The sequence below is a fragment of the Odontesthes bonariensis genome, chromosome 22 (genome assembly GCF_027942865.1).
Source record: "Odontesthes bonariensis isolate fOdoBon6 chromosome 22, fOdoBon6.hap1, whole genome shotgun sequence".
NCBI lineage: Eukaryota > Metazoa > Chordata > Actinopteri > Atheriniformes > Atherinopsidae > Odontesthes > Odontesthes bonariensis.
The window spans coordinates 24,657,812-24,671,765 of NC_134527.1; the positions used below are offsets into that span (position 1 = coordinate 24,657,812).

At 41.3% G+C, this 13,954-nt stretch overlaps 2 protein-coding genes across 2 annotated transcripts; both read left to right on the forward strand.

The window, feature by feature from the left end:
* Positions 1-598: 598 nt before the first annotated feature.
* On the forward strand, positions 599-5,790 carry mrps2 (mitochondrial ribosomal protein S2). Its single transcript, XM_075456674.1, has 4 exons — positions 599-693; positions 901-1,020; positions 1,106-1,226; positions 4,543-5,790. The coding sequence occupies exons 1-4, from the start codon at positions 669-671 to the stop codon at positions 5,087-5,089; spliced, it is 813 nt and encodes a 270-aa protein (XP_075312789.1). The 5' UTR covers positions 599-668; the 3' UTR covers positions 5,090-5,790.
* Positions 5,791-8,284: 2,494 nt separating this feature from the next.
* LOC142372703 (uncharacterized) lies at positions 8,285-10,107 on the forward strand. Its single transcript, XM_075455654.1, has 3 exons — positions 8,285-8,593; positions 8,701-8,967; positions 9,272-10,107. The coding sequence occupies exons 1-3, from the start codon at positions 8,377-8,379 to the stop codon at positions 9,874-9,876; spliced, it is 1,089 nt and encodes a 362-aa protein (XP_075311769.1). The 5' UTR covers positions 8,285-8,376; the 3' UTR covers positions 9,877-10,107.
* Positions 10,108-13,954: the final 3,847 nt, after the last annotated feature.

A 13,954-nucleotide genomic window follows, 5' to 3' on the forward strand; every position in this document is an offset into this window, starting at 1 on the left:
TGTTAGTGTTTCTAAGTGCAACAGAGGCACGCAACATGTCAAAAGAAAGCTCCAGTTTGTTCCTGTGAACAGGTATGAGATTGCAACCAGACTGTGAACAACAACAATCAAATAACAAAAATTCTTCAACTTAGTCTTCCTCTTTTGCAGAAAAATGGAGCCACAACAGCCAGCTCAACGTAAAATTCATATTGCTGATGTTTGATATTTGAGTTGGGTTGTTAAAGAATCCCTATTCTCTTTCTTTAGTTTACATTCATATCAGCTATGCTGTTTTAAGGACAAGCAGATAGCAACTGCCCTATTTTTATTCTGGTTTTGAGAATTTTTGGGGGCAAAATTTGAGCATAGAGTTAAAAGTTGACCTGTTCATTTAGACATTAAACTGAACTATTTTTTCACATGTCATATCTTTCAAGTGGCACAAAACAGTAAAGTTAAACACACGTTGTGTAGTCAATCCTGTTTTAAGTTTCTTTGGACCATTTGTAGTTAAATAAAGATTTTTTTAGGTAGCGTTTTGTTGCGTTTCAATAAAGTCGGGAAGTGGAAAAAAAGGTGGTGTGATGGCCTTGTTGTGTTCTGTTGAAAATTATCACAACATAGAGTTTACTTTACGGCATGTCAGGAACGCGCATGCGCACTTTTCTGACCTTCCGTTCTCAAGCATGGCTGCTCGGGCTATTACAAAAGGTACGTACAGAAAATCTAACATAATAAAGATGTTTGTGTAAGAGTATTTTGTTTGGATAAAAGTTTAATATTTTAACTAGTTCCTTCCTGTCGTCATACATCATGCGAAACGGACGTATTAGCTCCGCGACACAGCTAATGCTAGGTCAGTGGCTAGCGGTGCTGCTTCTGTGGCGTTTTTGATCGATTTTAATTTATCATCTTTAGGTCTTTTGGGGTTACGACCCCCACAATTAAGTGTCACAATTAAATACCCCAGCGGGGGACACCATTTTGCCACGGCAGCTTCCATTAAATCAGCTCAACCTCAAACTGACACTGTTACAGGTGAGTTGCAGTTGGTTTGTATTTTTATCCTCTTATATAGTGTGTGTCTGCAGACTCTCAGTGACACTGCTTTATCTTTTTACAGAGAAAATCTTAAACCAGCCTCTTGAAAAGCCGGACTTTTTCCGTGTGTCGGAACTGTTCTCGTTGAAGGACTTGTTCGACGCCAGAGTGCATCTTGGTCACAAAAAAGGCTGCAGGCACAGGTTGGTCTGGTTTCCTACATCTAATTTAAAAAGTTGAATGAGTTTTGAATAAGACATTTATATTAAAGCTACATTTTTCAGTTGTGATCAAACCCCGCCTGATGTGATGTGGATAACATGGCAGCACCACGTCTTAAGTCTTGTGTTTTGATTGCTTTTCTGTCTCCCACTTATACACCCATATAAGAAAAGTGTAACAGTGCGTCCTAAAAATGCACGTTTTTTATAGTATTTATGTTCAAAATGACCAGTTTCTACCGGTTTGGGATTTTCAGCCTCATTTCATCCTTTCTTTGCGAGGGTTTTTCATATTTGGGTCAGCAAACCAACATCACTGCAAAATCTTTTTAGCTTTGTTCTGTGTTCTGGCATTTCCCTGCTAGTTTTTTAGAAAGCCTGGATAAGACAAACTCGCATAAAATGAATAAATACATTTTTACAAGCTGGACTATTGGATGTGGCTCAAAATTCTGTTTCTACAGATGTGTCATGACTGAGCTACTGTCCAGTCAGATTTTGAAGTAATTTACGTGACTTGCAACACAGCATATGTCAGGGTTTCATAGGACTGAGGGATCTAATATGGTGGATAACGATTAGAATTGTAGAGTTGTTGTCATTAAACAGCTAACGGTCCTGTTTTACATGCTCCAGACTGTTAAGCTCACTGAAAACTCCACACGTCTTGAACTTATTATGTTTACAGAATATGGTCCAGCAGACAAAGAATGGCTCCAACAGACCAGGATCCATAAAGTATTGTGAATTCCTCTTGTTGGATACTGTGGAGATAGTTACTGGTTGTGTCAATATTCTGTTTATAACTATAATTGATTCATTATGATTTACAACAGTGTACGTTTTCGACTCCAGATTTAAGCCATTTTTGTATATTGTACAAGAGGTCAGACTATACATTAACTATGGGTTTAAGGTCTCAACCTGTAATAATGGCAGGATGTAAAACATATGGGGAGTTTTGAGACCTTTTTTAAAAAAATAAAATAAAATAAAAAGTAGATCATATGCCACATGAACGCAGGTGTGTGCCTATCTGTTAATGCAAACTTAATTTGTTGCAAAAAACTGCCAGAATGTTCATTTAGACATGAGGCTGAGATGTGCAGTTACTGTCTGATAAATGGAAAGAAAAGCATGTCTGAAAGTTGTGTATCTGAGCTTGATGGTATTGTATGTGCCCATGCTCTGATGAGCAGAGGTTTTTTACAGACTATTCAACCAGTCTTAAAGGATAGAAACAAGACAAGTCACAGCCACAGGGACATGAATATATGTGAGAACATTCAGAGTAAACACAGAGTGACATCTGGGTGCTTTGTATCCAAGCGTATTCCATGGAGTGATCTGAAATTCAGATTGAGACCTCTTGGCCTGCCCCGTGGTTAAAGCCAGAGTGAAATAGGTGCTATTAGGACTATTTACTATACTTCTGTGCAACAAGGCAAAGCAGAAAGGAACCTTACAGTGAAATGCTGCATCACAGAAGTCTAGCAACAAGGACACGGGACAGAAGTCTGTATCCTGCGTCCTTATCATGAAAACTGTGCAGATCAGCTGTCCTGACACAAATTCAATAGGATCACTTGCAAATACCATGCAAACGGTCTGTCCTAAGGATCTGATTTGGGAAACAAAAACACATTTGCCTACAGTCTGATTGTAGATTGGCTGTTTGTTCTTCATCTGTGTCAGTTGTTTAGGAGCAGGGCAACATTTCTCTCCTGCTGTGTTGCATTAACTTAGAGCCAATAAATAAAAAGGATGTGTGAAACACCTTTAAAGTCATTATGACTACCTCTGTGTCTCTGCACTGTTTATGTATTACTTTACATGGCAGTTTTTCTTTTTTCTCTCAGCTTAAAATGTGAGCGCTACAGTTTAACTGCAGTCTGATTCGCAGTTTAATTTGACTTCAGCTATTTAAATGTGTTTTGCAAATCGGAAAGTATGATTACACCTCTAACAAAGCATTGCAGGTGCTGCTTAAAAGCCTGTCATTGTTTCACATATATGGGGTAAGTTGTTAGCCTGGAAAACCAGCGCCAACTGCTGGACGGCAAAATGTTTTGCCTGCGGTTGGGTCTGGCCTCGATCCACTTGTCATTTTGAAAATACTGCCCTGAATCTGGCAGATGGCAACTAAACCAATCACAACGCAGAGATGTGTTTTGAATCAACGCGGGCGGGCCAGAGGGTTCTGGTGCGGGGTTTTGAGGGAGTGACGACAGAGCAGTGCGACGTTGGGCAGTGGAAGCGAACATAGACAAGCGAAAGCACAACAAGAAAGATGGCGGCGGCAATGGAACAGTGCTCGTTTGATTCAGCCTTGGCACACAGCCATTATAACGAACAGCCTTGCCACTCTGTATTAACCCCCATTGTACCGGCTTTTTGGCTGCAGTTCCACCAGAATTCCACTGGGAGCGTCGGTGGAGACCAGAATGAATGGGACCCTATGGAGCTAGATGCTACAAATGGTCAGTTTCACCTAAGTCTCATCAAGAGCGCTCAGATTTGAATGTAGTTTCTGAGAGCTCAACATGGGTTTCAAGTAAAAAATCTACTGAACGAGTACATATATCGCTTTGATTTCTTACTGGTTGGCTTCTTGTTGTCCACAACGCGCTAGCATTGTGCTAATGACGGCTGGTCGACCCGCTATGTATGACGTCATATACACTTCAAATCCTTTTTTTAAGCAAATGAGTGGCTCTAAAAATCTAAAACTCAGCCATGGGTATTTTCTAAACACCCTTTTTCGAAAACAACATTAGAATTACTAGAGAAAAAATTATATCTTGAGATAAGGGCACAAAAGGGCGTATAGCTCCATAGGACTCCATTCATTCTGGTCTCCAAAATTGGGCGCCCCACGTGGAAAGAGGGTGGAACTGCAACCAAAATCGCCTCGTTGGAAACCGGAAATGCACCGTGAGTGGCGTATCTGTCCTATTATAGAATCTGTGCTTGGCATCAGTTTTGGAAGAGTCCCCTCCCACCAAAGCTTTCTGTCGCGCTTACTACGTCACAGTCATTTGCGCTGATTGGTCAGAGCGTTGGCCTATAGGCACAGACGCGGTTTGAAAGACAACGGGTTGTGCTCATCAACAATGTTCCGTTGTATCCATTGATCGGTGCCAGACTAAATTAGACATCCAATCCATTTAGGCTGGTTTATCAGGCTAGTAAGTTGTATCAACACCAGTCACCTTTGAGGGATTTTCACAACTGACAGATTATATATTTTTTCTGTTCGTATGTTTTTGTATAACTTTAATTGTAATTCTCTTTGTAGGCTTATGAACCCTTATCTCTACGGCTGCCGTTTGGACCATGATATAATTGATCTCGACCAGACTGTGGAGCACCTTCAGCAAGCCCTGAACTTCACTGCCCACATCGCATATCGCGGAGGCATCGTACTCTTCGTCAGCCGACGGCGTCAATTTTGCCACCTGGTGGAAAGCACCGCTAAGGATTGTGGGGAGTACGCACATACGCGGTATTGGCAGGGCGGCCTCCTCACCAACGCCAACATCCAGTATGGCGCCGGAGTCCGCTTACCTGACCTCATCATCTTCCTTTCAACTCTCAACAATGTGTTTCAGCAGCACGTGGGGATCAGAGATGCAGCTAAGATGAACATTCCCACTGTGGGTGTGGTGGACTCAAACTGCAACCCCAGCCTGGTGACATACCCCGTGCCAGGGAATGATGACACTCCAGCTGCCATGGAGATGTACTGCCGCTTATTTAAGATGACCATCAACCGCGCCAAAGACAGAAGGAGACAGATGGAGCTCCTTCACGGCCTGTCAGCACCGTCCTCATCAAACTCTTGATGTACTGTATAAGAGACAATTAAAAATTGTCAAAACTGTGTGCTTATCTCATTTTGTATCTTGAAACCAGCTGTTCTTTAATGGGATTTAGTTTCTGGGGCAAAACCCCGAACAGTCATCTTGGACCTCACGTGTCGGCGGATTTGTCCATATATACTGTAAGTGAGCATCTCATGAAAGGGACTCTGTTTACACGGACTGCCATGATCTTGTACTATTTTAATTTTGAATAAGGAAGCAATTAATGCAACATCAGTGTATCAGTAATAACTCAAGTAAGCCCTGCGTACAACACGGCAGTGTCGGAGATTCTTTATCGTTTCACTCATGCTTGAACGTGTCCTGTCTTACTGAAGTGTGGTTAAACCGTCAAGAATGATGTTAAATGAGTTTAAGAAATACTTCTGAGGTCCAAAGATTCGTGGCAGTATTAGAAGCATTAAGCGTCAATTAAGCCCCGTCTATATGGCCACTTTTAAGGGATTTTCTATCTGTCTTTTTTTTTCTATCCTAACTGATTTGAGCCACAAAATATTTATCTGACCTAGTTAAACATCTTCATGTTCATCCTGAACTAAACTATTGTACAGCAGTCCTTGTGAATCTGAGTCATTACTCATGAAAGGTCAGCCAAATGTGTAAGGTAAGCAAGTGATGTACCCGAGAACTTAGCCAACTGAAATTAAAGCAGTTTGTAAGAACTTTGCTTTGTCACGTAATTTGTATATAAATCTAGTAAATGTTTTTTTCCAGCATAAACCAGGGTGAACCTTTTCTGGGGAGGGTATAAAACTGAAGTCCATAGTGTTTCCTGTGTAGCCCATTAGTTTTTTTTTTTTTTTTCATGAAGAGCTTGTGATGCAAACTTGTAGCTCAGCGAGAAGTGATCTGATCTCCAAATCTGTGACACGTCACAAACTGCTGAGCGCGTGCGGCTATGAACAGTCATAGAAAAGTAGTTTCCGTGACAGCGCAATCGACAAAGATGTGTTTTATGACACCGTTGCAATACAAATGTAAAAGGGGATGAATTTCGCGAGTTATTTAAAGTTTGATGTCTCTCGGCTTCCGTAGTTCTAACGTTCGGTCTTCCTGTGTTGACTCTGTGAACGCTGGGGGGGTGTTATTCAAAGAGTAAGGGTGTGTGACGTTATGAATACAACTGTATTAGGGCTGTAATCAACCAAAACTATACAAGAAGGCAATTAAACACAAATGGCAATTCAGGGAAAATTATCTTTATTAAACATCCCAGATCAAGACAAGTGCAAACGAAATAAAGTTGTGCATTACTGAAAAATGGGGAGGGTGGAAGGCGTCTGCAATTATAAAACAAATAAACGATTATTAGACTAGAATATTTAAATATGTTTAATATAATATTAATAGCCTATAATATTGAAATATTACTGTTTTTAGATGAAACGCCATGTTTGTAGTCGAGCTGTGATATGCAACCTGTTTGCAAATCGTTGAATTGACTCTTTTAAATATTTGGGAATATGGCTAGATCAAAAGCTGACATGGAAGCTGCATATACAAAGTATGGTTGATAGGTGCAAAAACGTCCTGAATGTGATGCGGTGCCTACGTGGAACAGAGTGGGGAGCAAGCAGACATGCTAAGAACTATATATACAGGCCTAATAAGGTCAGTCTTTGTTTATGGCTCAGCGGCCAAAACATTGCTGAAGAAACTGGACGTGGTCCAGAGCCAAGCGTTGAGGCTGTGCTGTGGGGCTATGAAAACCACGCCAGTGGCGGCCATTCAAGTCGAAATGGAGGACATGCCCCTTCACCTGAGAAGGGATCGGCTAGCAGCAGTGTTCTGGGCAAATCTGAAAGGCCATAGAGCTGACCACATGTGCCAGAGTGTTTTACAGTCATGCCAAGAAAGGCTGAATGCACAGATTAGAAGCTATGGGTGGACAATTAGTGGCCGAGTACAAGGCATGGATATTCACGACCTGAAAATAAGCCCAACTGTGTTCATTCCCCCTACTCTGCCATGGGTTATGGAAGGGGTGCCTACTGATCTGCTGCTGCTAGAGGAAAAACAGAACAATGAACTGGATAAATACATGGTACAGGGGTACATAAATGAGAAGTATCGTGAAGACGTGAAAATATTTACAGATGCCTCCAAGCAGACTGACAAGAGAGTTGGAGTAGCACATGTCATCCCTGAACTCAGAGTAGGAATGGGAAAGAGAATTACTGATGACCTAGCTGTCTACACAGCTGAGCTAATAGCTGTGTGGCTTGCATTACAGTGGGTGGAGGAGAATAGGCCTGAGAAGGCAGTTATTGCTTCAGACTCCAGCTCAGCGCTGATCAGTATCAAGTCATGGCAATCAAATTCCAGACAAGACGTTGTGTGGAACATAGTGCGAGTCTCTAATGTGCTGCTAAAAGCTGGCACCAAACTGTCATTTGTATGGGTACCTGCTCACAGGTGTAGCAGGCAACGAGCTTGCTGATGGCTGTGCCAAGACGGCAGATGGTAACAGCAGTGTAGATCTGGAGGTAGACTACAGCAAGACTGAAATTAAAAGCATAGTAAAACATAAAATAAGAGAGCAATGGCAATCCCTATGGGACAGTGGAGATACAGGGAGACACCTACATGACATCCAAGGCTAAATAGAACAATGCAGGTCATCAAACAGGAGTAAGGGAGAGGAGGATGTTGTGTCAAGGATGAGATTTGGCCACACTAGGCTTCACATCACCCTGGCAATACTGAAAAAACACACAGATGGGAAATGTGACTTTTGTGACAGCATAGAATCAGTAGAGCATGTGATCTGTCACTGTCCTAGGTATCACTCAGAAAGAGAAACGCTAAAAAGGCAGCTGAGAAAGGCCAAGCTGACACTGAACGTGAAGGATATATGAAAGTTAAGTTCTGGCCACATCTGTTTTAACTGTGTTTAGATTTCTGAGGGATACAGGACTAATCAAACAGGGTCTAGTGACATCTTCTTAATTTTCCTTTTTCCTTTTATTTAAATTTTTAATTTTTATTCTTATATTTATTTTTTCTTTGTTAAGTATCAGGATATCAGCTAGGGCTCTTGCATCCATACCCCAGTTCAGCAGGTGGCGGTAATGCACCTAAACGTTGAGTTGCCAACCGCCAATAAACTCAAAAAGAAGAAGAAGAAATCCTTGAATTTCACTTGACGTCACTTCCGTATTTTCTAAGCGTGCGTACCTAAGTTGTGGACTACTGGAGCTGGAGCCCATTGAAAGCACTGTGTTTTGTCTGCCACTTTTTTGCCCAAAATGCCTCAGGTTTGTTTCGTCTTTGGATGTTGCAATCGGTCTAACCGAGAGAAGGGAAAGGGTTACTATCGAGTACCTAAGGTAATCGCCCATAGAGGTGAGAAATGGAAAAAACTCACACAACAACGCCGCAAAAAATGGATAGCTAACCTACGTTTACAGACTGGAGTAGCTGAATCTGCAAATGCTCGTGTCTGCGGTGACCACTTCGTCAAAGGTATGTGCGAAATCTAACTGTTTTGTAGTAGTGCAGTAAAGTATTATGTTGTTAAATGCCAATCAACAGTAATGTAATACGGGCTACGTTTGGGCTTTGTTTTGAAGGCTGCCCCAGCGCGTTGTTAGCTACTGAGTCAGTGGACTGGGCTCCGACGGTCAAGCTGGGTTACCAAAACACAAAGCGAAAGTCACAGTCATCTGTGAGACGAGACGAGAGAATGAAGCAAAAGGAAGACCTACAAAGCCGGTTGGAATGTGCAGAAGGTATGTTGGACCTCAAACTCGAGGCACCAACTTCAGACTGGGACTACAAAGTCGAATCGGACGAGCAAGATGGCTACCCCGAGTCAGCGGGGACAACAAAGGGTGGAGGTAGACTAAACCTTTGTACTTCCACAATGGCGTGAAATGGTGTAATTGTGATGCAAATGTGGTCGTCAAAATATTCACGTTACGAAGTCCATGTACTGGTATTATGTGTTACACTGTCAGGCTAACTTTGTAGTTTAATGTGCCTTACGTGCTTGCAGTGCTCGTTTTAAGTTGTACACACTGTGTGGGAACCCTGTAGGCCTATATCAGAGAAGAGGACTTGCATGTTGTGTCAAAAACATAACTTGTGACATTCCTAAAATATTGAGTATGATATTTATTGTCACATTCTGCTATATTGTAGGCTATGCAGATGCTGGATGCCAGACGGATCTGACCATGGATGACCTAGAGAAGATGGAGGAGGTGCTCAGAGAAAACCTTGTGGAGTTGGGGGATCTTCGTAGCAAGGCACTGGACAGCAAATTCACCCAGGAGTCCTTTGAAAACAATGAAGAGAAGACTAGGTTCTACACAGGGCTCCCCAATTTCTTGGTGTTGATGCAGATTTTCCGGCTGTGTGAACCTGACATCACCTGCGGCCCCTTGTCTGTCTTGTCCAAATTTGAACAGTTTATACTCGTTTTGCTCAGGCTGAGACTTAACCTCTCATTGAAGGATTTAGCTTTCAGGTTCAACATCTCCTTGCCCACAGCTTCAAGAGTTTGGCACAAACTAATAGACGTTCTTCATGACAATCTAAAATTTCAACTTGAATGCCCTGAGCGACACGGACTTTGTGACACAATGCCAATGGCGTTCAGGGAAGCCCTTGGATCTAAATACCAGATTCTACAAAGCAAGGCTATGGCCACAAAGCCAGGTGAGGCACTGGCATTAATTGACAAGATTGGTGTGATCTGCTGTGTCTTATCAAATCATTCAGAATCTACTGTGTCATTGGAGTGATATTGGTTTGGCGCACCTTGCAAATGGACTTTTTTTTTTTTTTTAAATACACTTGTGTAACAACAGTCAAACTACTTTTTTGGAAAACATCTTTACAATGTGAACAACTGTACATACTGTGATATAAATATCCCCTTGTTTTTTTTGTTGTGAATAGACCACTGTGTATCCAAGTGTATCCCTTTAATGTCCTACTTCTTTCTAAATAAACATCCTTGTATGAAAAGACTACTGAATGCGTTTTTGTATTTCAAATTCTTTAGTGTTACAACTCACTATATATATATATTTACAAGTTACATAAAAATGCAATTACAATAATAATGGCAATGATACAATAATAACAATAATGCATAAGTACAAGAAGTGGCTAGGTTACGCTGGTGACCATGGCCGGATTATCCATAAGGGTGCACCACAACACAAACTTAAAAAGAAGTGTTCAAAATTGGGGGCACCACATTGGCTTAAGACGGTCCTGCTGGTGACTTTGTCAGTTTCTGTCCCAGAATTTCTGGAAGTATTCCTGCTCTGAAGAAATGCTCCACTTTAGGAACCACAGCATCCCAAAATACAATGTCTGGAACAATTCTCTCCACAAACATGTCGTACGGAGTCCGTGCAACGAAATCGCAGTAATCTGCTTCAGATATGTGGAGCTGTGCCTGGACCTGGTAGAAGTATTCATGATTTATTTCGGTCTAGCATGACTTTTCCTCCATCTGTGGTCAGGCAGAAGCCCTTCTGTCCAGCATTTAGTCGCAGGTTGGCCTCATCCCGCTGAGAGTATGGGCACTAAAAAAAAAAAAAAATGACAGAACACATTAACTACAAAATGTTCTGCCTTTTGGCACAGTGAAGTCAAGTTAGTTTTGTATTCGTGAATTATTTAGTCCTGTCTTCATCAGACAAGACAATATTACCTTAATCTCACAGATACCATTTCCATGGCAGTCACAGACGACCATCCCGTCAGGTGAGGACCCCATGTACGGCCACTTTGGGTTCATCCACAGACCGCTGCCCATGCAGGAGAAGCCTTCATGCCCCTGGCCCATCATCTTCTCATATGCTCTCCTGGCTCGCCTTTCGTGCTTGTTTCCATAACTGTGAATAGTACATATGCAAAACATTTAAAGGAAATTCTTTCTTAGAAACATATTAAATGTACTGTATATAACAGTCAAGTGATTTATTCTTCAATTTTTCGCCACTATGGTCACTCATACGCTTATCTGTACTACTGCATAGCCCTTGCCATTACCATTCTGAAACTGCTGATGACCCTGTAAATACCTTGTAGCAGCCGTGGTGAACCTATGTGCCAATACCCACCCCTAGTTTTCTCTGTACCTGTATGACAGATGCTCCAGCTTCATTCGAACCGTCCCGCTTCTGTTTTTTGGACAGTGAAGAGGAAAAGTCTATGCGAGCAACCGGGGCAGGGGGAATCTGAGTAAAAGGACATAAACAATAAAATTAAACCTCCATTTCTGTGGTCCCCAATACACTTGGAGCTTGTAATGCATACATGCAGAATGTAACATTCTAACATAACATAACATAACATAACATAACATAACATAACATAACAATTTTTCATTTTTAGTCTCCTTACTTTTAGACATCCTGTCCCCCACATGCTCGGCAACAGGTTACTTCTAAGTGGGGTTAATGTGATATACTATCAAAGGTTTAATCTCATGCAACAGTTTGTTTTATCAGGATTTATTAGTAGTGAATGTGTGTGTGACCTTTCTAGGACCCAGCTCTGCCAAAACAGCTGCTAAATGTAAGTATGTACGCAAATAGATGTCACAGTTCTGCTAAGAAACAGTAAATTCCAGGCTTTCACATGCTTTGCCCTATAATTTTTTTAAAGTAAATGATTTTGAGTTCTGAAGTACAGAAAAATATTCAGATATTCATAAATAAATAAACGCGTCTGCACTCAAATGTAAATACCGAAACAATGAGTGCAGCACTATGAATTTGTTTTGTGTCTGATGTGCAGCCGCTTTCAAATGTAAAGTGTCCGTATGTCAGTGTTCATGACAGCTGGACTGCATTTATATAGGGTTTTTTCTAGTTTACTTTACCTCTCAGAGAGCTTTTAGACTACAACCCATATTTATTAATTCACAGGCAGCTCATACACACCAGTGCACAGGTGCAATGAGCATTCACGAGGCTGACAGCCTGTGAAATGAAGCACAGGTAGAGGTGTGAGGCTGCTTGGGGTTGTGGGGCTGTCCCTGTTTATGTTTCATGTCCTACTGATGACCCTGATGTGGTATATGGGGAAGGCTTCTGTGGGCTCTGTGTGTCAGGGATTTGCAACATATTATCTCACTTTTGAAGCTTTCGCAGAAAAAATAAGTGTATGTTAAAGTGAGAGGAAACGCATTCAGGCAGTGAAATTGAATGCTTCAGTTGAATAAAAGACGAGAGGTTCTGATCTGGTTTTAACATCAAGTAATTGCATATGGTAGGTTAGATAATCTGACAGCACAGAGACTGGCAAATGAACATGTTAGTGATTAATCATAATCATTGATCATAGCTAAGAGTTTAATGATTAGTTTGTGTAAACCTGCCACTGCATGAGTATAGAAGTGTTTGACCAACAGTCCAAAAGACACCTGGTTTAGCACCATTAAAAAGTCACATTTTAAAGACTGTGACATTTCTTCATATTGGTTCATTGTTAATTTGATAAAACCATAGCTAAAAACACTCATTTTCTTAGTCAGTTAAGAGACTTAACAGTTCAGGCCTACGTGACATGTTCCAGATCACCAGTAAAATGCTCACAAATGGCTCCACTGAAATATTTCCACCAAATTTCATATGAAACTCTTTTCTCATTTCCAGCCATCAGCTCGTGGACACCCGATGTTGATGGAGAAGTGTGCTACGATTTGTGGTATGTAACCCTGTTTTAATGACTGTAATATTTTAAGTAGAACTCTTGAGAACCTGTTGTGTTGCTTTTGTCCTTGCAGGAAAATGTGTGGTGAGAATATGCACAGCTTTAACCCACCCATGAAAGCGAGGGGGGCTGACCTTACATGACTGCATTTCAGAGAACGGTAACTTGTTTCTTTTTAACTTGTGACTGTAAAACTCTGTATGTGGACAATGAGAGTTAACGTTCCCCCTTGAGACGCAGCCTCGGCTCCAATGTCTTTGCTGCGCACCGAGTGGGCACACAGTAACAGGCTCACAATAGGTCAATTTCTACTGTTTCATGGGCTTTGAGTATGGAATTTGACATGTAAGATTCAATTTACGTGACACAAACGCGTAATGATTGTCTAGCCTTTCAGACATGTTGGGGATCAATTGGATGACCGGTTGACCACTTCTCTTTGACTAACATGATTAATGAGGAACTAATGAAGGTCTTCATCACAGTTTGATGAAGTTTGATCATAGATGGACCACACAACCCAGAGGAGTTGCAGCATTGTTGCTTTTGAGGGTAAAAAAAATTAAAACAAAAACTTTAACTGAACAAAAACATCAAACTATTAAATGTGGTTTGCTGAATATCAGATCTCTCCTTTCGAAGTCTCTGTTAGTGAATGAGTTGATTTGTGATCATCATATTGATATATTTTGTCTTACAGAAACCTGGCTGCAGCAGGAGGATCATGTTAGCATTAATGAAGCAACTCCCTCTGACTGTTTAAATGTTCACGTTCCTGGAACCACAGGCAGAGGAGGAGGAGTGGCAGCTATTTTCAGATCAGGGTTACTAATCAATCCTAGACCAAAGATTAGTTTGAGCTCTTTTGAATCTCTGATTCTCAGTTTTTCCCACGCAAAGTGGAAATCCCAGAAACCTCTTGTGTTTGTTGTTGTGTATCGTCCACCTGGCCCTTATTCTGAGTTTCTGTCTGAATTCTCAGAGTTTTTATCCCAGTTAGTGCTGAGTACAGATAAAGTCGTTGTAGTGGGTGACTTTAATATTTGTGTAGATGTTGAAAATGACAGCCTAAATATTAACTTTAATTCTATATTAGACTCGGACGAGGAGACTAGGATTTTCTTAGTTCACAGACCGACTCACTGC